General features: G+C 52.5%; 7 protein-coding genes across 7 annotated transcripts; 3 read left to right on the forward strand and 4 right to left on the reverse strand.

The window, feature by feature from the left end:
* Positions 1-422: 422 nt before the first annotated feature.
* On the reverse strand, positions 423-2720 carry BDW74DRAFT_152162 (U4/U6-U5 snRNP complex subunit PRP31). The gene has a single exon (XM_073724313.1). It carries the CDS (start codon positions 2122-2124, stop codon positions 559-561), a length of 1566 nt encoding a protein of 521 aa, XP_073584580.1. The 5' UTR covers positions 2125-2720; the 3' UTR covers positions 423-558.
* clf1 (putative cell cycle control protein (Cwf4)) lies at positions 2355-4424 on the forward strand (the record flags this gene model as incomplete). Its single annotated transcript, XM_073726700.1, has 2 exons — positions 2355-4133; positions 4185-4424. The coding sequence occupies 2 exons, from the start codon at positions 2355-2357 to the stop codon at positions 4422-4424; spliced, it is 2019 nt and encodes a 672-aa protein (XP_073584581.1).
* Positions 4425-5639: 1215 nt separating this feature from the next.
* BDW74DRAFT_13625 (uncharacterized protein) lies at positions 5640-8139 on the forward strand. Its single transcript, XM_073722398.1, has one exon. The coding sequence runs from the start codon at positions 5934-5936 to the stop codon at positions 7992-7994; it is 2061 nt and encodes a 686-aa protein (XP_073584582.1). The 5' UTR covers positions 5640-5933; the 3' UTR covers positions 7995-8139.
* Positions 8140-8965: 826 nt separating this feature from the next.
* BDW74DRAFT_177556 (uncharacterized protein) lies at positions 8966-10174 on the forward strand (the record flags this gene model as incomplete). Its single annotated transcript, XM_073728927.1, has 3 exons — positions 8966-9041; positions 9112-9547; positions 9772-10174. The coding sequence occupies 3 exons, from the start codon at positions 8966-8968 to the stop codon at positions 10172-10174; spliced, it is 915 nt and encodes a 304-aa protein (XP_073584583.1).
* A 217-nt stretch (positions 10175-10391) lies between these two features.
* BDW74DRAFT_152170 (uncharacterized protein) lies at positions 10392-13040 on the reverse strand. Its single transcript, XM_073724314.1, has 3 exons — positions 12562-13040; positions 11598-12505; positions 10392-11537 (listed from the first exon to the last, which is right to left on the reverse strand). Exons 1-3 carry the CDS (start codon positions 12875-12877, stop codon positions 10938-10940), a joined length of 1824 nt encoding a protein of 607 aa, XP_073584584.1. The 5' UTR covers positions 12878-13040; the 3' UTR covers positions 10392-10937.
* A 1073-nt stretch (positions 13041-14113) lies between these two features.
* BDW74DRAFT_13645 (C2H2-type zinc finger protein) lies at positions 14114-15348 on the reverse strand. Its single transcript, XM_073722407.1, has 2 exons — positions 15284-15348; positions 14114-15112 (listed from the first exon to the last, which is right to left on the reverse strand). The coding sequence occupies exon 2, from the start codon at positions 15049-15051 to the stop codon at positions 14320-14322; it is 732 nt and encodes a 243-aa protein (XP_073584585.1). The 5' UTR covers positions 15052-15112; positions 15284-15348; the 3' UTR covers positions 14114-14319.
* A 5570-nt stretch (positions 15349-20918) lies between these two features.
* On the reverse strand, positions 20919-22372 carry BDW74DRAFT_152175 (uncharacterized protein; the record flags this gene model as incomplete). The annotated part of the gene is made up of 2 exons (XM_073724315.1): positions 21604-22372; positions 20919-21512 (listed from the first exon to the last, which is right to left on the reverse strand). Coding segments are annotated over exons 1-2 (517 nt in total), but the record flags the coding sequence as incomplete, so codon positions are not given.
* Between the last annotated feature and the right edge of the window lie 54 nt (positions 22373-22426).

Below are 22426 nucleotides of genomic sequence, written 5' to 3' on the forward strand. Positions count from 1 at the left end.
GCAAAGAAGGAAAAAAGGGATGCGACAGAACCGTCAATGGCGAATTTATACCCAAGCCCCAACTGAAAGAGTGACTCAAAAATCTGAGGGTCCCAAACAACAAAGATTCCACCCGAAGCACGCAATGCGATGACGAGATCTCCCTTGGAAAGAGCACCATTGTTGCGGTGCCCGTTCCATAAGCATTGGTAGTCATTGTCTGACGTTCGGGTAAATACCTTCAGTAAATATCTCACCGTCTTTTTGAGAGCAAGTCAGTACCTTATTGCTGCTTAGTGCCGTAGTATACTTCTGGCGTCTGACAGGGTTCGGAAGTTCGGAGGGTTTGTAGATCTGCGTGGCGATGATTGGAGAGAATTTCGCCCCTGGAGAATTTTGCGGAGAAACTACGGCTAGTGAGCTACTCCAGACTCTTTAGTGTGGACTGTAACTGCAAGAATATTTGATTTAAGTTATCATGCATTAGCGATGGTATCATGCAAACCGGAACCCTCATTATCTAAACGCCGTGTAATGCTCAAATCATCAAAGGACAAATGCTAAAAGCCTTCAGAGATCTTATTGTGCAGGAGGTGGCGGGGGTCCCATTTTGCCGGCGCCGGTGTCGATTCGCTTCGTAGGCAGCGCAGGAACTTTGAATCCTCCGTTGGCCGCGTCCGACGAATTTTTAGGACCGCTCTGTCCACCCACTTGGGTGAAGGTGCCAGACTTGAACCATCGGTCTTCCTCCGCCTTGCGCTTGCGGCTGAGCTCGGCTTGCACCTTAGGATCGACCAGCTCGAGGCCTTGCACGGGAGTGAAGGCAATAGTACTGGCTGTACCAGCGGCACCGCCAAATGAAGTCCCAATACCTGAAGACCGGAGACCTTTAGCTTGCAGCACACTCGCCGTTCCGCTCGGGCCTTGGCCAAACGTGCGCAGTGACGAAGCAGTTCCGCTGGCCGGAGTCGCTGCACCCCAGCCCTTGTTAGATTTGCTGAGCCTTGCCCTTGTTCTTTGGTCGATTTGGGTCGCGCGGATACGCCCGTCATTTTGCTGGCCCATCATTCCTAGCCCGACAGTTCCTTCGCCGGTGCCGAAGCCAACTTCAGCCTCCTCCTTGCCGAAGGCAAGGCGGTTCTGCGCCTTTCGAAGTTCAGTCATTGTGACAGCTTCTTTGGCCTTTCGCGCTCTTCTACCACCTCGCTTCCTTGAAGGCTTGTCATCCGGGGCGGGAAGGGCTTTGGTTCCGGAATTGGGAGCCGGCTCAGTGAGTTTTTCCAACCGTTGGAAACACTGCTGCTTAAGCTCCTCACCTAAAGACCCGTCGGGACTGTATTTGGAGACGTCGGCACGGGTGGCAAGTACCATCTTTGCGGAGACAATGCGGATGGCCTGTTTCTTTAGGTCGTTAGGGATGTCTTGGATGAGCTCCGAGTTATAGAGGAACCCTTGTGACCTGATACTAGTGTTTGTAGCGAATCCCAGACCCTCTTTCCTCTTCGAGCCCTGGGCGCCCAAGTTGCATGCAGGGATCTTAGCAAGCTCACGCAGTCCTCCCGTCTGGTTGAGGAACTGAGCCGCGGTTTCTGGGCCGACCAACGCTGCCAAATTAGGGGCGATCTGACTCATGTTGGCTTGGATACTCTGTGTGAGAGCGGTCCGTTCGCGGTCCAGCTTCAAAATCTTCTCGCAAGTGTCCAGCACAACCTTGAGCTCCGCCTCCGTCATCTCGCGTCCTCGAGTTGTTGTGCCTTCTACCGCAACGACCATCAGAGTCGGACCGTCCAGAATGGACTTCAGAGGTACCCCAACCATGTTGTCTGCTGAGGTCGACAAGGCCTTGATGTCCTTGAGCGGCCCATTTTTGAGAATTGCGACCGTCTTCGCATAGTCGATGGAATTCGTCACGAGGGTTTCGAGTTCGGGAAATCTGACAGAGTAGTAATCGCGCAGAGATTTATGTAGACGATTCAGTTCGTCTGCTGTCGATAAGGCGACTTCGAATTCGTTTGTGACTGCTTTGGCGGGCTCTTGTAGCAGCAGCTCTTCGTCTCGGTCATCTTCGATGGCCTCGGCATCGTCAGCGCCCTCGAAGTCGTCGTCGTCTTCGAAATCTCTCAGTAGCTCCTCGGCGTTAGACATGATGTAGAATCTGCAGCGAAGCAGTTATCTCGAGTTGCTTCGGTTTCCGTTTGACAAAAGGACGGAATTTCATCATAAAATGCCGCCGCAGAAGGATCCGCTGAGTCAGCGAAGCTAGTCTGGGTGGCGGGAAGGACCACTCGCGCAGCTTCTGCGTTTTCGGGCAGCCAGGGCATACAACCGTGACCTTTCCATTCATCCACGCCTCTTTCGAATCGAGTCTCGCAAACATGGAGGCATCGCGGGGACCCCCAAGGGTCAAGAACAAGGCTCCTGCGCCCGTCCAGATCTCAGCGGAGCAGCTGCTCCGTGAGGCTGTTGACCGGCAGGAGCCCTCACTACAGGCGCCGACGCAACGGTTTGCGGATCTCGAAGAATTACACGAATACCAGGGTCGCAAGAGGAAGGAATTTGAGGACTATGTGCGCCGCAACAGGATTAACATGAACAACTGGATGCGGTACGCCGCTTGGGAGTTGGAGCAGAAGGAATTCCGCCGGGCGCGATCGATCTTTGAACGAGCGCTTGATGTCAGCTCGACCTCTGTGCCGCTATGGATCCGGTACATTGAGTCGGAAATGCGAAACCGAAATATCAACCATGCGAGGAACTTGCTTGACCGCGCCGTCACGATCTTGCCGCGGGTGGATAAGCTCTGGTACAAATATGTCTACATGGAGGAGACCCTGGGCAATATTCCCGGCACACGGCAGGTATTTGAGCGATGGATGTCATGGGAGCCGGAGGAGGGTGCGTGGAGTGCGTATATCAAGATGGAGAAGCGGTACAATGAATTTGAGCGGGCGCGGGCGATCTTCCAGCGATTTACGATCGTGCATCCGGAGCCGAGGAATTGGATCAAGTGGGCTCGATTTGAGGAGGAGAACGGTACTAGCGACTTGGTGAGAGAGGTATATGGGGTTGCGGTGGAGACACTGGGCGAGGATTTCATGGACGAGAAGCTGTTCATCGCTTACGCCAAGTTTGAAACGAAGCTCAAGGAGTACGAGCGCGCCAGAGCCATCTACAAGTATGCTCTAGACCGGCTGCCCCGGTCAAAATCGGTCACTCTTCACAAGTCCTACACCACATTTGAGAAACAATTTGGTGATCGCGACGGCGTGGAAAATGTGATTCTCACCAAGCGCAGAGTTCAATATGAAGAGCAATTAAAGGAAAATCTGCGCAACTATGATGTATGGTTCGACTTTGCGCGGTTGGAAGAAACTTCCGGGGACCCCGAGCGGGTGCGGGATGTCTACGAGCGGGCGATTGCGCAAATTCCCCCTTCCCAGGAGAAGCGACACTGGAGGCGTTATATTTACCTTTGGATCTTTTATGCTCTCTGGGAGGAGATGGAGGCCAAGGATGTCGACCGTGCTCGTCAGGTTTACGCCGAATGTCTGAAACTCATCCCTCATAAGAAGTTCACATTCGCCAAGATCTGGCTCATGAAGGCGCAGTTTGAGGTACGGCAGATGAACCTTCAAGCGGCGCGCAAGACTCTGGGCCAGGCGCTTGGTATGTGCCCTAAGGACAAACTTTTCCGTGGTTACATCGACCTGGAGCGCCAGCTATTCGAGTTCGTACGGTGCCGGACGCTGTACGAAAAACAGATCGAGTGGAATCCGTCTAATGGCCAATCTTGGATTCAGTATGCGGAACTGGAGCGGGGCTTGGACGATGCCGACCGTGCGCGAGCCATATACGAGCTCGGGATCGAACAGCCAACCTTGGACATGCCCGAACTTGTCTGGAAATCTTACATCGACTTTGAGGATTACGAAGGTGAATACGAGCGTGAGCGAAATCTGTATGAGCGTCTTCTGCAGAAGACAGACCACGTCAAGGTCTGGATCAACTACGCACGGTTCGAGATCAACGTGCCAGATGAGGAAGAGGAAGAAGAAGAGGAAGAGCGACCAATTAGCGATGAGGCTAAGCGACGGGCCCGGGCTGTCTTTGAGCGTGCACACAAGGTGTTCAAAGAGAAGGAGCTCAAGGAAGAAGTACGTCATTGCCTTAGTCTATATAAGGCTGGGATGCTAACAGATGTGCAGCGAGTGGAGCTGCTCAACGCGTGGCGATCGTTCGAACACACACATGGCTCGCCAGAGGATATCGACAAGATCGAGAAACAGATGCCCCAACGAGTCAAGAAGCGGCGCAGGCTGGAGGACGATCGGTACGAGGAGTACATGGACTATGTGTTCCCAGCGGATGACCAGTCGGCAGCGAACCTTTCGAAGCTGTTGCGGATGGCGCACCAATGGAAGCAGGAGTCGGCAGGTGGGCAGTGATGGTAACACATATGGGATATATTGTCACGATAGGTCATCTAATACATACTGCCTCTGGCACACCACACACAGTATTTCATACACCTAGTCTTGGTCATGGACAACGGTTTGATATATAGAACCCACATTTCAGGTACATTCCTTTATAAGAAATAGTATCGCGCCACTACTGCCATCTCATCACGCCATTCGCGCGTCAAAAGTGCCAGAGAGACCAACAGCAGCAGCCAATGAGGATACATGCAAGATGCCTCGTGAGCTAGAGGTCAGCCCGCCGATCAGCGCGACTCGGCGCTGCAGCTGTGAGTGGTCATCATCTGCAGGAACAAAGGCTCAACGGCGACTCCAGCTCGGCTTCCAGGTGCTTACTGGGCGACTTTGTATGTCTTCAAAAGTTTCCCGCGAAAATTTTGTACTCAGAGATTTGGCAACTTCCAGCAGTGACGTATCAGCGATCTTTGCTCGAAGCTCGTAGAGAATCATGGGACGGGCAAAGGGCCAACCATGGGTCGCCCAGTTTACCCCTGAAAGTCCCTGGCGCCCTTGCCTCTGCTCCTGTAAGGATTGCTGGGCACAAACAGGCTTGATATCAACCCGCCTGCTGACGTCGGTTGATATTGATTGATATTGCCGCCTCAAGTCTCACGGCCTCACTAGTTAGTTGACTCCCAGCTGTGGTGTTGACTTTTGCTCCGAACCCTCCGATCTACATGGTTGGGCAGGGCAGTGTGTATCCGTGCCGGTCGCTCTTTAGACTTCAACTTCAGCTCTCGTTTCTCGAATTTGCGATTCTGCTATTTTATTCTCCTCGATAATCTCATCGCGATCCTGGACGTTATTGATTAATTTATCGCATTTGCCAGTCAGTAAGGTGAGAGATTCCATTGTGGTCCTAGCTGGGGCCGTTGTTTCACTGCCAGCCTATCCCCAAATCCAGATTAATTAATCGCTCTCACTCAATCTGCACCTGCGCTGGCTCTCAGAGTCTGTCTCCCCTGACTCGGCTCTTCCAAGTTCCTCTCCTCCTCCCCTCCCCAGAGTCAATCTTTTCTCTCCTTCGTTTTTTGCCCTTCCGACCCTCGCGGTCTCGCGTCTCTCGTTTCTTCTTCCCTTGCCGGTTTGACATCGTGCACGCATCACATCGGACCCGGTCGCCCTATGAACTATTCCAGCCCCTGAAAATTCCCCGATTGATAGCCACCAGGTCGCTCGCCCTTCTTTTCTTCCGCTTTTTCGCTCCCGCTTGGGCTATCGCATCGTCGATCTTTCCTGCCTGATTGAGTCCGATTCCCAGCCGACCTTCGCTCTGATCTGTGAAGCTTCGTAACCCACGGCCTGGGACTCCTCGGCTCGGTACCATGAGATAGGACTCTGGCAGTCACCCTTCCATTCGCTTTAGTTCAACCCTTCCCCGACCACATTCATTTTCGGGTGGCTGGTTACCCACCAGATCCTATCTTCGGCTGGTATATACGAAGACTCAATTGATTCTCGCTACTGTCGACCATCATGCTTGCGCCCAAGCCCCCGACCAAGTTGGAGGGCCACTGCTCCGTGATCCACGACAACACTCTCTACACTCTTTCATCCAATGGATTCGCCTCAATTCCGCTCGAACGCAATGGGACATGGTCTAAACTGAGCACGGACGGCGCTGAGCTAGTCTCGGATGCCGTATGTGTTATGGGTGGTGTTGATGGCAACGAAAACAAAACGGCCCTTTACGTTGTTGGAGGAACCTCTTCAAAGTCAGATCTGCCAGGAATCCAGCGGTACTCGCTTGAGGATAAGACGTGGAAAGCGATTACTGTGCAAAACGCGTTGCTCTCTAACCGGACAGGCCACAGCGCTGTCTATCTGAAATCCGTCTCAACTATCCTGACGTACGGCGGCAGCACCACTGACGGATCTCAGCCGTCCTCCGAAAACTTCAATGTGCTCGTGAAACCAACATACAGACTTGACTCCGGTACTGGATATGCGACGCCTGCAGTTTCCCCACCACTTTTGACCTGGAGCGATGATACGGCTGTATTGTTTGGAGGTAAAGATGAAGCAGAGCAGCCGCATTTCTGGAACTCGGACCAACACTGGCACAATGATGGGTATGACTCGTTGAACATGACTTTTCCTACTGGGGTAAAGGCCGCGCTTTTCCAGGACTCGGATGGTAGCCGAATACTGCGTACTTTCGACCTGAACCAATCACCAGTCGAGGTTTCGAATACGTCCAAAAGCTTAGTACCATCATCGGCTCAATCCTCCAAAAAGCGGAAACGAGATGACAGTTCAAACTATGATGATAGCTTGGCGCCTACTGTAAGCCAGACAAGCTATTCGTTTGCTCAGGGTGGCTTGGATAGCCCGTTGGTAGTAATCTCTGGCGGCAGTGGTACCGACACTCTGTCAATCTTTAACCAAACCTCGAACGACTGGGTCAATACGACCAAGCTATTCTACGGTGACAAGTCTGAACAAGAAATACTTGGGTCAACGACAACAACCACAACCTCATCACCCACGACCACATCATCAACAGAGTCATCTGCCACGAGTACCTCGGACTCGTCAAGCGACGACTCGGGTGCCAACGTTGGCACGATCCTTGGTGCAGTTCTGGGGAGTCTTATGGGCGTTGCCGTCATTCTGGTTCTCATATTGTTCTATATCAAGAGGAAGAAGGAGAAGGCGCGAAAGGCCGGTGGTGTGGACAAAGACCGCCTAAGCTTCCAGGACCAGGGCGTAGAACCTCTGGCCCGCTCAGCTTACCCTATGGCAGAGAGTCCGGCCCCGAAAGCCGCTGCTTCTGTGGATTCCCTGGCAATCTTCTCAGGAAACCTGGGTGATGAAAAGTCTTCTAGAGCTGCTGGCTCTCTACCGCAGTCCATGCAGAAGACCCAACCCGTGAAGCCCAGCCCGCTGAACAATATCCAATCTAGCGGTGATAGTATCTACAGTCTGGATGATAAGGCCATGGAGGCTGGTCAATCGCCAGTGCGTCGCACGACTGATGAAGGCTGGGGCAAGTACTTCCAGGGCAACACCACCCCGACCCTGAGCACACCGACTTTAATTGGTGTTCAGTCGCCTTACGACTCAACGCGCGGTTCCAAAGCTACCATATGGCCGGGAGGCAACAATGCCCTTCCACCTCTGCAGACGAGTTTCCTACAGGAGCCGGCCCCGCTAGGACGAGTCAACACCGGTAGTCCCACTACCGAAGTCGGTCATCGGATCGTAATCCCCGAGAGTCAGTCAGCACGCATTTCCAGCGCTAGTTCCGCAAGTTTCAACTCAGACGATGGGGACTATCACGGCGCACGCGAACAAAGCTGGCTCGGCCGGCCCCCAAGCAGCACTTACAGCAGAAGCTTCTACAACCCAGGCAGCACGCGGGAGGCTCTCTCAGTAGCGCCGTCCATGTTGGCGCCTTCAGTTGATTTCAGAGGGCAAGACTCGCATCGCACAAACACGCGAGGATCGAGTGTCCTTATTCCTGATGGCCACCCGCTGACAAGGAACAATGTCAACTCGGATATGAGCTGGTTGAACCTCAATGCCGACCGATAATCACGCTCAACTACCACTCTTTCCGTCCGAATTCTAACGGCGGACAGTGACCGGAGAGCTTGCCTTTCCAGCATCTGTCAAGCTTAGCGCAACACTACACTCCTTGAATTTCCCATCACCTCGATCCTTACTATCCCTCATCAAAACGTCCTACCGGGAAGCGCAAGTGTTGACACGCCCTCTCATCATTTCAATCCTATCCTCATCTCATCAGCGCGGCGCTGTGCTTGATCTGATCTGATCTGATTCGATTTGTACCATTCCGCTCTCAGCGAGTTCTCATCTTCTTTTCATCTCTTGTTTTTCTGTCCCTCCCTCGACTTAATATAGCCTGGCATGCTTTTCTTGATATCCACATGGTGTGTTTGTGTTGGTTCTGTTGCAGTACATGGCATTGTACATAGATTACATCTTACATGGGTTGTATGTGGTGTAATGTTGGGTTTTGATCTCTTATGGCTGCTTGCCGGCTCGGCATGGTGTCCCGTGCTTGATTGCATGGCTGAATGGAATTATCGCATTTCTCATCTTCCTGTATTGACAAGGGCCGTAGATGGGTAGTCTGGTACGAAGTCCGCAAGTATAAGCAGGATCAATCGCAGTCATCGAGGGTCACTTTTGTACTTCTTTCCGCCCTCTTCTGTCAGGCTTGCTGGGTGACCATGCTACACCTAGCATTCTACATCACTGCTCTACTCTACCACGACGCCTACGGCAACCCAGGCAGCTCCCAGACTTTCAAGGTGGGTGTCTCTTTGTCCAACTTCTGCTATTGACACCCCAATTCGGCAATCAGCTTCACTACCTGCACTTCTTCTCTTGCCAGCACCCTTTTGCCATTGCTCCTGGTCATCTCTGACGACATTCTCGCTGTGAATATGTAGAGCACCGTGTCTACCTAGTAAGCGATGAGCACCAATCTAATCAAGTACAACAAGCACTGAGACCAATCCATAGCTCCTGTTGCAACAATGTCCAGCAGCACAATCGCCAATCCTATCTCCAGCACTTCGAAGCCAGATCCCAATTCCGAAAATCCTAAGAAAGGTACATCGTTCTCTAACCCACCCAGCTTCAACCCCCAAGTCTCAACACCAAACTAACACTCTCCTTTCAGGCTGCACAACCCTAATAACAAACACCGCCTACCTCCCCGGCCTCCTAACCCTCGAATTCTCCCGCCGCCGCACAAACTCCGCATATCCCCTGGTAGCCCTGTACACAGACACGCTCCCAGAATCCGGGCACGCCGCGCTCGACGCCCGCGGGATCTCAAAGGAACACGTCCCGTATCTACTTCCCTCAATACACAAGAACTATAGCAGCGACACGCGCTTCTACGACTGCTGGAGCAAACTTACGCCGTTTTCGCTTGTTGAGTTTGAGCGTGTTGTGCAGCTTGATTGTGATATGCTCGTTGTGCGGAATATGGATGAGCTTATGGAGATCGAACTTGATGGGGCGGAACTGAAGGGGGAGGAAAGAGCGGTCCTTGCGGCGTGTCATGCTTGTGTTTGTAATCCGCTGGGGAAGGGGCATTATCCTGATAACTGGTATTTTCTCTCTTCTCTTTTCTTTCCCTTCTTGAGAGAGACGGGTATACCAACAGAGAGTGAGCATCAGGACCCCCTCAAACTGCGCATACACAACCAAACACACCCTAACCCCTCACACCCTCGCCAGCAGCACCGCACCCTCACCCTCATCCGGCCTGGGCCTCCCAAACGGCGGGCTAGTAGTCGCAAACCCCTCAATCGAAAATCTACACCAAGATCAGCGCGCAGCTTGCGTCCCCTGCAACAGCCTCCTACGCCTTCGCGGACCAGTCGCTGCTAGGCGATTTGTTAAGAGACCGCTGGGTCGCCCTGCCGTATGTGTATAATGCGCTCAAGACGCTGAGGTGGGAGGGCGTGCATGAGTTTTTCTGGGAGGATGCGGAGGTGCGGAATGTGCATTTTATTTTGGGGCTGAAGCCTTGGGAGGAGGGAGATGAGGGACAAGGGCAGAATGGGACTGCGGCATTGGATGGGAAAGGCAAGGGGAGGGATCCGTTGCATGAGGGGTGGTGGGAGGTGAATCGGGAGAGGTTGAAGGAGGAGAAGGCGAGGGGGGTTGATGATGGATTTGATGGAGCTGGGATGGGATGTAGAGTCATGGGGAGACTTAGGCGTTCGATATGATACGGTAGTGCTTGTTGGCCGGCTAATCTAGCCCTGTCGATGCCCCATAGCAGTCATCACCTGGTTGATACTGGTCCTTGCCAGTCTACGTAACTTCTTCAACAGTGCCTAAGAATGCACGTTCTTTCTCTTTATCTTCAGTCTATCCCGCATGGGCCCTCCGCCTGGCCAGCCTGTCCTGATGATAGCTGGTTTGCAGAAGGTACGTGGTCATCTGGCTAACATAGCAAGTGCTCTGGGGCCGTTTCTTTGCGCTGAGGGCTAAGTGTTCGTAGTATTTACGCCTGCTGTTGTACGATACAAGTGTGGAAAAAGACGTATTCGCATTGCATTTTGTTTACCTCAAGATATCCGAGTCTGAGCCGCTAAATGATAACATAGACCATGTATGGCACACATAAGTAAGAAGCAGCATAAAAGAGAAGAAAGCCTGAAAACATTGAGTAGAACCATGAAACGCGAATGTAGGTTCAAGTACAGGTGCAGTTGCCACAGAAGCAGATATCAAATCGTGATCGCTTTGTATCGTGTAATAGTCTTGTAGCAGGGCAGATCCATCATAGTCAAAAAGGTCATAAGGTCATGGTCGTAAGATCGTAGTCATGGCAGGTCATTGATGCTCATGGCTTATCGTGCGTTGAAAGGGTCATAGGGTCATATATCAGATATATGGTTGGATCATATCTCATAATCATGTAAATAAAACAAGCGCATATCATGCACGAAAAGAAGGCAAAGCATTGCATTTTGGGAAGGAGCAAGCCTAAACCATCACACTAGGAGACCGACCACCAATAGACCGTCTATCAGCAATGGAGTAGGCCTCTTCTACCTCGTCAGGATAGATGGTTCGTGGCGGGCGCTGGCTAAGACTCTGCGTGCGATGCGGGCGAGACTGAGAATGAGGCGTAGAATGGCCGGAACCAGAATGACCCTTCGACAGAGACTTGGAGCGCTCTTTGCAAGCTTTACGCAGCTGAGCTCGCTCGCGGCGTTTTTCGTCGAATGATTTCCATTCCGACACGGCGGAGTTGATACCCAGCGCTGCAACGCCTACACTAGCGATGTCGGAGAGTTGGTTCCTTCGTCGTTGGTGGCGCGCCTCTTCTTTGGACATGTTACCCTCTCTCACTTTCTTTGCTCGTTCTTTGTGTTTTTCCATATTTTCGGTTAAGGAGTGAGCGGCATGGATTGTTGCTGCGGCTGCGAGGCCGGTTGCCCATAGTGTATCCTTGTTGAGTTGGCGAAGTTTCTTGCGATCATCGGTACTGTCATCCGCGTCAGAACCACTCTGCTTGGTATCACGCGATAGCTCTTCTGTGCGCGTGCTTTGGGAGCCAGGGCGCGAGTAGTGCCCCACGGTCTGATCGTAGTTCCCATCGGCTCTGGCTCCCGATTCAGGAAGATAATAAGCTCGACTCACATCTCTGGAATGCCTGGTTCGTGGCGGGCTCGGGTGGCGGCGGTAGTATTCATCGCTGCTGTATCCAACGTCCGAGTAATCATCGTAGCGTGATGATCTTTGGTGACGACGGTGCCGATCATCCTTGTCGCTTCGGTCTCGGTCTTTCTTGTCATCGAGGCCTAAGGCTGCCATGCCCTTGTTGATGTAGTCGGAAACGCTCTTACTCCGCTTGTGGCGAGGACGAGAGTCGTAACTGTCATAGCTATCCCTGGAGTCGGACCGGTGGCGAGGTCGAGAACGGGAGTGAGACTTCTGGTATCGATCATAAGCCTCTTTACCGGCAGCGGCGAGGATTCCCGCAATGGCAGCGTCCTTGGTCTTGCTGCGGCCCTTGGAGCGGGAGCGCGAACGCGAGCGGTCACGGTGCCTTCGGGACCTGGAACGAGAACGAGATCCATTGACGACATGGTTCGTAGCAAGGCCAGCAAGTGTAGACTCAAGAATATGGCGCTTCGAGTGCTTGTCTGGGTTCCGGTCAACCAAGCCGTCGGTCCCTCCAGCAGCCAGCGCAGCAGTCAGAACGCGCTTGCCCTTAGCACCAGACCAGTCACCGGGTTCCTTGCGGGCGCGGAAAGCCTCAACCGCTCCAGCAGTCAAAGCAGCCTTGACGGCCTGGGCAATGCGCGCCTCGCTCTTCTCGCGGTGACGGTGGCTTCCACGGGATGGAGACGGCGAGTACGAGTAAGACCTATGGTGGCGGCCACGGGAACGTCCTCGATCGCTATCACGGTACTTGGATCCCGCAGCAGCGGCTCCAGTTCCAGCTCCTAGGCCGAGGGCGCCAAGGGCACGCTCTGACAGGGATCTCTTGCGACGGGGCGGCGAGCGGCTGCTTGATGGCGAATAGGCGTACTTCTCACGACCGCCTGGTACAGTCAGTTCGACCTGGATCCCGTTTAATGAATAAAAAATGTATACGCACGTCGTTCATCATAGTGCCTGGATCGTCGGGAGCGGGGTTCGTAGTCATCGTAGGGATCGTCGTAGTAGTCTGCCGAGTGCGCCTTGTAGCGGCTCTTGCGTGAAGGTCTCGAGTCGCGGTAGTCGCCGTGTCCATATTCGTATGCGTCCTTTGCAGGGTGGTTGCGATAGTATGCATCTCTGGTGCCGCCGGAGGCAAGCGGCTCGGCATGTGGCATGACATCTGTGGAGTGACTCCCGTGCGCTGCCCCATGGTAGTAAGGGGTCTCAGGATACTCCGCGGGGGGATACGGTGGTCGGCTATCGTAATAAGCCATTGCTATAGAGTAAAATGAGAACAAGAATTAGACGAGAGAAGAAAGATGGTTCACTGGCTCAGTAGTCCATATAAAGTGAGATGACGGACGGCCGTGACTACTGTAGTGAAATCGGAGGAATGAGGAGGGGAGGTCATGAGGCCGAGCACACCAGAAGGCAACTCAGCTGTTTTATGTGTGTCTGTTGCAGGCGAAACGAGGCGGGGCACCAGCCGCAGTCACGGACTCTGACGTAACTTCTTTATCCCCTCGGCGTCTCAGAGTGGTCGAGGCTGCGTTCAAGCCACAAATCACCAGGTTCAAGACCAAGTTCCATGACTGCGCTCGTCTCATCTGTGGCTGGCGACCACCTTCGCATGGAATCCCGGTGACCAGGTCTAGAAGACCGTCATCCGACCCAGAAAAGGCGGCTCAGGCACGTTTCTGAGTGGATGGGCCAACGCATATTGAATTCATTATGATGCTTGGGCTATAGCGCATTCCGTCTATCAGTTGGAGTCTTTGGGGGGTATGATGTCATCGGCACAGTCATCGAGTGCCGTCGCCTCACATTATTACACCGTGTTGTTGAGGTCTCACAGAGAGGTATGGATGCCAGACAAAAGCAAAAATGACCCTGTCTATCGATCGATGAATCTATAATTTAAGGCATCAATCAAATAAGCTCCACCGTCGCAGCCCAACTCTGGGGCCGGGTTCCTGATCCAGATTCTAGCCCAGCTTCTACCCCGGACCTTTGTCCCTAATCGAGTCGTGACCTTACTTGGCGCCTGATCCACGGTTCTATTACGTTACTGGAAGACAAAGGGGCACTCTTAAATCAATCAAACCCTCTGGGTATCATATGATTGAGGCTCAACTGAGCCTTTTGCGGACGTCGCTTTGTTATAGTACATGCTGCTCGGCCGTGAGCCATGATCTTTATGCCATTCAGGACATAGACAAAACAAGACAGGAAAGGAAAACGCTGATAGCTGGTACATGCAGGTCTTATGTAAGAAGAAGAAAAAAAAGGCAGATGATGCAATGAAATATAAACCCAAGAAAAGAAAAACCAAAAATCCGCGCTTTGCTGCGAAGCAAATATCTATCGAATTCTATCCGCCATCTCTAGACGGCGAGAAAAAGAAGGAAAAAGAATAATAAAAGGAGTAGAAAGGATGAGCAGCTCGCGCTGCGGCAGTCATTCCTGTCTTCCACGGTCGTCTTGTCGCTCGACCCTTCCGTAGAAGGACTTCATGATGAGCGCGACGACCGTGAGACTCATCAGCGTCTGGGTCGTCACGGGCACTTAAAGAAGAAAGATTTTCTCTAAGCGCCCTGTATTCATCGACCCCGCGATGGCAGCAAGGAGATGTCGTGGTGACCGCTTCACATCGGAATCATCGTCCTCATGTTATCGTAGGCAATCATATCTCCAAAAACATGCGTCGAGTAATCGATTATCGTACAAACGATTCGTTTCTCCTGGCCGCCCATTCCCGGCTCGCATCGGTACTCCGCGGCGTCGAGTTGGCCGACATCTCTTCAGAATGCGTGCGGTGCGTCCGGATGTGTTGCTTCATGTTGTCCTTTCGGGTGAACGCCTTGTTGCAGATCGGGCAGTGTACGCTCTTCTCTCCGGTGTGTTTCTTGCCGTGTCGTGCGGCGTGTCCAGAGGTAGTAAAGGTCGCCGTGCAGGCGTGGCTAACAGCGAACGGGCAAGGGTACTTGTTCTTGCGGGCTGGTTTGGCGGCAACAGACTCTTTTGAAGTACTAGCGATCGAGGTTTGAGGAGATGGGGGTTCAGCCATGGAGTTGCCGCTGAGCCTTTTGTCCGGGCGCGGCTGGTAGGCATATGGGTCATGACGGGCGTAGGGGTGGTAGTAGGGACCAGCGGCTGAGCTGACGGTGTAGTCGTATGAAGAGCAGTCTGATGAGCCGGGTGAGGCTGGCCGGGTGGCTTCTGTGACTGGGTCGAACGGCTGCCGCATTACCCGAGGAGAAGGTGAGTCGGAGTATGTGCGGCCATAGCGGTAGTCTGACATGCTTCTTGGCGGAGGTTGCTCCAATGGGTACTGTGAAGAGGTGGGATAATGCGACGGGATCCCGTAAGCCGTCGTCGATCGAACCGCGAATGCCGGGTTATCATCGTTGTTCAGAATCGACACAAAACTTGACCTGCAGCTTGACATTTTCCCGGCACAGACAATCTGATAAAGGGGGAAAAGGAAGAAAAGAAAAACAATGAGGACCCTTAAAGCGGAGAGTTAGCCTGGAGTTCCCCAGTAAGAAATGAACGACTGATGTGATAGAGGGGAGGTGGCGGTAATATGAAACTCTATAAGCAGAGAGCAGGGACCAAAAAATAGGAGAAAAGCCGGGAGGAAAAAGAAAAGAAACGGAAGAAGCTAAGAGGGCACACACCAGCAGACTTGAAGATGTTTGCGGTTGCGCTCGTGTAACGCGCCCTTCGATCTGTAGACACCAGAGGACGCAGAGATCTGACAGCAAACCGATGGACAATTCGAGACCAACTGCCTTGCTTGAGGAATAGCGAACTCTCCACTGGAGTTGATGGACGATCTGATCTCAGATACCAGGTTGAATCCGCTGTGCTCACGGGAGGCTGCGTGGACGAAGAACCCGAGGGTCGACAAGGCGGATCAATGCAGCAATGTATTGTCTCTTAGTAGGCCCTGGTCCAAGCTGGAATAGGAAATTGGAGAAAATTGGTAGGTGGTGGTTGTAAATATGACCGGCAGAGGGCAGTCCTGGTAGGTCGGTTTGAGGCGGAGAAAAAAGAAATGTTTGGTGACAAGAAGTAATTTGCAGCAGTCTTCCAGAGAATGCAGAAAGTTGTTGGGACTGAGAGGAGTTGGTGAGGAGCAAGGGTGGTGAGGTGGTGAGGATGTCAGTAAAGTAGTAGTAGGAAAAGGAAAGTAAGAGGAGAGCGACGAAAGATAATAATATTAATAAACTCGGAAATAGATGAAGAAGAAAATAAGAAAAGCATCCATCCATCTTGAAACCGGGCCAGGGTCTCTGTGAAGCTCTGACCATAAGAGTTAGTGTGCACTTTAGTTCGTCTGGAGCCCACTGTGGACTCGAGCTTCATGGCTGTGGACCGTCGCTAGGCAGCATAATTCTCGTCTAATCAACTCTGGAGGTATTTCTCGCCTGTATTGGCCAATGAATAACATTTCTTACTCTCTGTTTAATTTACCCCATTAACTGTCAATTGACGGCATACATGCCTTCAGGTTCTCAGCACACCGTCCATAAGCGATTATCTTCGAAGTAGAGCCAGCGTGGGCTCCACCCGCCTTACTCAGTCCCCGGGCCCGGGCCCTTGAAACGTTAACGAGTACGTGGTATGCTCACGAATAGTATCACCTCAGCCACAAAACCCGTAAGCATGCCCCATAATGCCGTCTGAAGAGGCGCCGAACCCCTTAGCCTAGACATGAAGCCTTCAGGGCCTCCCCCTCCACAGTCCGCACTACGGACTAGACTAACCCCTTTAATCTCTGCCTAGTACGTGTCCCTGTCGTCAGCAATAGCATAGGGCCAATCTAGTGATAATCTCGAGGGCTGCGTACGTTGGTCGTGCGATGGAGGTCAGACTAGGAACAGGGGCCAAACACTCTATCCAGAGTGGTCTTACGCTCTCAGCGCGAAATGAGGGACCGGGTCACAGATCCTCAACCCAAGAATGCTAAGGCTTGGTCTGATTATTACACATGATAACCGGTAAGCTCTATGCATGGATTGGCAGCAGTTTAGGGTAAAACCAGCCGCCCAGATCCGGTATTGGGATTACAGACCAGGGACACGCCCATCCCTGCCTATTGCAGTAAGGCTAGGGCCCTGTGGACAAGCTTTTAACCACGCTGCTGAACCGCGGGTGGTGGTGCTATCTGCATTAGTCTGTCTGTCTGTGACAGAAGGGTCTCTGACTGTAACCGCCGTCCGACCCATGCCCTCGCGCAAAAAGGCACCTATTCAGGCCGTCGACATTCCCAAATATTTGGGAGCAAGTCTCGGATTTCTCTGCCATTCTCTAACAAGCGAAAATCAGGAGTCCCGGCTCTAATTCCGAGTCCGAAAACGCATGCGAAATCCGAGCTCGGATTTAAGGCGAAGGGACACGAAACGCTGAGGGTTGGAACCACAGAAGAAAAATATAATCTTGGGCAATATTATAGTTGCGGTTATTATTGGCACGGTTCGAGCGGATCCCGGCAGTCCCTGTCCTCTCCAGCTTGCACAACTTTTGGATTTTTTGCATAATTCGAGTCTCCAAAATGATGTTCAACGCTTATCTGGGCGAGTCCACATTTTGTATGAGGATTTGCAGGAGAGAAGGCAACCGATCAATATACGCTGCAACCCTGCTTGGCTCATGTTGAAGATTCATATTAGTGAAAACTGCGGCCGAAGCAGCAAACGTGGCTTGAGCACATCTCCATCCCTGCGTCTCTTTTCTCCGTGATTGTCCCCTCGAGGGTTGTGGCTTGGGAGGCTTACGTATCTAACCGAACCCCGAACTCTATCTCTGGACCAAGCGTTATTTCGAAATGTGAAGCCATTCCCGGCGTTAAGAACTGCTTCTGGTTAGATGGCCACACCTGCACATCGTAGACTGCACCGTACGCGGGTTGCATACGTATGCCTTCCCCATCTACTCCGTACGTAGTCTAGTTCACAGAGATAAGGTGTTCCTGCCTCATCCTAGCTGGAGCTTAGCCTGGATAGCGGCAGCGCCCGGAATATACGGCAGAGTCGATACAGTACGTAGTCGTACGGAGTACGTATGTCTGTACTGGCCTCGGACTACCTCACCTCCGCCTAGGCTGCCATCAAAAGGCAGATGACTCCCGCGGCAAGATAGAACTGCTAGGGCCTGCATATGAGTTCAACTCTCCCTCACTGGCCCAGAAAGGGCAATCACACCGTCTATGACCGGCGCCCGGCGTCCGGCGTGCGCGGATCATCCCTCAGGCAGAGAAATCTTTCAGCCTGGAACTCCAACTCCATCGAGTCCCTGAACGCAGAGGACCCGCGCCTGGAATCCAGAAGGGCTGAGACGCCAAGTTTTTGACGCAGATTTTGATCAAGCTGGCGGCTGGGCATCTGCGCCGCACAACAAAGCAGGGCGCTGGCTGCCGAAGCGGAAACAACAGCCCTCAATTAGCTACTATGCCACCGACGATGCTTCGACAAGAGACGGAGTACGAGAGCATAACTCTCTAATCGCCGTATCCAAAACGAATGGCAAGGACATGCCTGCGGTTTTGGCTTTTGACCGAGGGATGACCCTGGATCTCTACCGTGCCATCTTTCTCCATTTGTGGTTAGCGAACCACCCCTGCTCTGGGCTGACGCTATCCCAGGAGGCGCTGTCCAGTCCTCTTGGCATATTGGCATAAGGCTGACCCTGTGCCCTTGGAGAAATCTCAGCCAATGAGTTAATTTCTACCTCGTCGAGCCCACTCCAAGGTCTTGGATGTGCAACCACGGATTCAATGAATCGTACACCGAGTATGCGGGCGTTAGGTAACCAAATTACTATCACAGGCTCATAGCCTTGTGACAGTTCCCTGTTGCGACTCGAAAGTTCGGTTGGCCTGACGAACCCACCTGACGGTTTATGGAGCGGAATCAGGGTCTTCCGGGTGCCACAAATCAGGGTGAGTCTTGTGGATCGTGGATATGCCTCGACATGATCTAGTCGCGTCGACCGTCTAACCGGCTGAGCGAAACACGGAAACAGCGAGGAGAGCCTGGCAATCCGCCAATAATCTCGTTGGGTTGTCCTGTAATAATTTCACGCCACTGAAAGGAAGGCCATGTGGATTGTGGAAGACCCTAAGGATAAGGGCCCAGTGTTAGCACCGTTTTACACAGGGCCAAAAACAAGAACTCAAGACCTCCGAACTTAGCTAAGAGAAGAGACGTGAGTGGCAGGCCAAGCTGAAAATAATACGGATACGAGCTGGTGCTGGAGACTTTGCTGACAAACTCTTACGAATCTGGCCGACGAGGCCAAGATAGACTAGAGAAAAAACACGGGCCTGCCAGTGCCAGATCCCTGGGCTGGAGATCTCATCCACGGACTCACGCAGGGACACCTGTCGACTCAAAAATGAAGGCGTCTGAGGTTGAACAGGGAGAGGGATCTAGAAGCCGTGGAGCCCGGACTTGGATCCTCCGCTGACAAAGCCAGAGAGTTACACGGTAAAATTGCGGTACCGAGCCTGAAGGCTTTTCGAGTCAGCTTCTGCGATCGTCAGGGTCTGCCGCGGCCGAATTCAGAAAGCAAGATGAAAATCCATTAATAGTGAAATGCTCGCCGAGGCGGAAACTGAAATATAGATTTCAGTATTTTACTCCAGCCAACTCGGAGGGCACCACTGCCGACTGTTTTGTCGGTCGGCCTTCTGTCAACCACACGACACGGGAGCCAACGAACCGCCGAACCTTTTCTATCCGAGCCCACACTCTATCGATTTTTGCTTCACGCTTTCATGCTCCCAAAAGTTCTAATCAATTCTTCGCCCAACATAGCACCACTCCGTCGTAAGTTTCTGCTCACGGTGGACCTAACAGACCAATCAGCGTCCTCTAAAATCTCCTACCCGACTCGCATCCCGGCAATGTGCCCTAACTGCTTACAACCAGGATGATCACTGATCAGCAAGAATATCACGTTTACTCCATATCTATAGACATATTGCCTCATGTTCACACCCACGGATTCACCTGCAACGTGCGATATCTCGGAATTACAGAGAAACGAACCCGATTGTCGAACTTTGGCCCTGCAGCCTCGTCACTTCGAGCTACGTAAGCCGAGTCGTCACGCAGTGGGGTTTTCAATTCTTGATGAAGACTACTCCGGAGTAGGTGAGGTCCGCGGGCAGCCTCGGCGTTCGACTCGGCGAGTTCCAGGTCTGGAAGGGCTCAAATTCCATAATCACAAATCACTAAAGCCGAGGGACTGGGAGGAAGTGGGGTGTGGGTGTTTGTGTGGGTGGTGTCCCCATCTGCTCCTCGGGTTTTGAGGGTCTTTTTGTGGCTACAGTCTACACGTAAGCCACACCTCTCTCTATCTCTGGCCAGATACGGCCGGAGCTTGCGCTGTGATTGTGCGACCGACTACGAGACCACTCTCACAGCGGAGACTAGCACGAGTCTAGTAGAGACCGTCTCCTCCGGAAGCCCTGAAAAATGAGGAGTTAGCACACCGAACTAGCGGAATCCAAGGACCCCGAGCCCGAGCCAACCAGATGGAATCATTGACGAGCCCTGCTCCGGTATCCTGGCTTCCTGCGTCGAATCTGAGGGCTAGCTCGCTGACTACTTACGTAGGCGCATACGAATGCCCTAGTTCAGGTGGGGTTAGTTTTTGTTTGTATAGCACGATTGCGAGGGCTGAATGGCTTAGGGTTTGCCGCCGAGGCCAGTCCACGTCTCTGCAGTGTATCAGACCATCTCAACTCAGGTACTTTGACGAGTACGAGACGCCATGCGCTGTGATATTGTCGCATCGTCGGCAGTAGCTGCGAGTTTTGACACAGGATGGAACGAATCTCTCAATCTCGCCGTCCTGCTGGGTAACCCCTGTCCGAGATGCTGCAACCAAGGCGTATCGAAGCCATCGAGAAATCCGCAACAGGAGTCACGCTCGCTACGCGATTACGTGTGTCCGGGATACTTTGCGGTCATTTGTAGTGCATTGCATCCGACGAAGTGCTAATGCTGAACCGCGTAAGGACACAGTGGCATGGACATCTGCGGTAGGTTAGATATCTATTAGCCTTGTATACAGAGTAGTCTTCTTTCAGTTGTGTTGTCATGATCAGTGGCTGTTAATCAGTCGCGTATCATTCTCGAATACATCACCTCTAGCTTTACAATCTCAAATCAAGCGCAATCGTTGTTCAATATGTACAGAGAATATCAGGTACGGTATCTGTACCTGCAGAGATTATGCAGCCCATACCGAAACGCAGATGCCTGTTCTGACTGAACGTCTTCTCTATGCCACACACTGAAGCTTTAGTCCACCTAGAGATTTGACATCGCCGACACCCAAGGCCAACACAACAGTCTCAGCCATCTCGCTCTTCCTCACGTCCTTGCTCTCTTCCTCAATACTCAATCCCCACTCACCCGATAATGGGCTCACCTATCACTTCAACTCCCGCTTAATCTCCCCCTCCCGCTCCATCTCCTCAAGTGTCCTATCAACAGTCCTCATCCCCTCCATCGCCGCCGGCGCACCACAATAAACCAAAGAATGCATAACCGCCTCTCGAATCTCCAGCTCCGAGAGCCCGTTCCTCACGGTCCCGCGCACATGCACCCCCAGTTCCAGCTGCCTGTTCAGCGCAATCAGGATCCCGATGTTCATGAGGCTCCGCTGCTTTCGGTCCAGTCCCGGACGGTTCCAGATAGACCCCCAGGCGAACTCGGTTATTGTTTCTTGCATGGGCAGTGTGAAGGCGTTGGTGTTTGCCAGGGAGCGGTTTACGTGCATCGAGCCCAGGACCTCTTTTCGGGTTGAGAGGCCGGTTTCGTACATGGAGGGGAATGGAGATGAGGATTGTTCTTGGGTTCGGGGTTGCGTTTGGTTGGACATGGTCACGGCGTGGGTTTCAATTCAGCCGAGTTGATGTGTTTTTCTGTTAAGATTGAGGACAGCAATTGCTAATGATCTTGATTGATTGACACCAAGTTAGGGTCAATTTTAACTGCAGGTCAACGATGCTGTCATACTTCGCGGCGGGCCGAGTCGGATCCATGGCGGATGAGTTCCGCGGTTAAGTCAACTCTATACTTCGAAGCTGATATAGAGAGCCTGGACACCATGCACAACCCTCTTAACCCGGATACTCAGCTACAATGAGAGGCAGTCAGCCCCAGAGCTCGAACTATAAACTCGGAACAAGCACGCAGTTCACGATTCTGCAGAGCAAATCCGAGACATTCCCCGGCCGCGCCGCTCCCCACAGGCCCAACCTCCGAACGAGATCACAGTCACGGACCCTTAAGTCGAAACACAAGCTAGACATTCCGGCGCAGTTATCCGTATCCAGCGTCACTGGAATGCTTGGGATCCCGGAATAACCCCTTGTTTCAACAATCTCGACCTCAAGTCCAGCTGAAACAAACGAACCGATCAGCCCTAGCGTGCAATTTCCGTTCCTGGGAAATGGTCGGCTCTTCAGCGTTGGACCCTATTCATGAGACAATTGGGAGTATATCGGTCCAGCTTCGGCTGAGGTTTGGCATTTATAGATACACTCCTGCAGATCAGGTCGCGTTGCGGGCGGCGAAGTACATACTACGAAGGTAGTATGGTAGTAGGGAATGGCATGCCAGCCATCCCTGGAAACTAAGATGGATAAGCCTTCATTCCAGACGCCACCCGCGTACTCTTGACGATATCTTAGAGAGGGGAGATAGTTGATAGTTATATCTAGGAATCATATTTCTTGGTTTACTGAGTTCAGCTTCATCTCAACCGCACGATTCACTTACCTAGAACATCATACAGGCAAC

The sequence above is a fragment of the Aspergillus multicolor genome, assembly GCF_047715735.1.
Source record: "Aspergillus multicolor strain CBS 133.54 unplaced genomic scaffold BDW74scaffold_10, whole genome shotgun sequence".
In the NCBI taxonomy this organism is placed as follows: Eukaryota; Fungi; Ascomycota; class Eurotiomycetes; order Eurotiales; family Aspergillaceae; genus Aspergillus; species Aspergillus multicolor.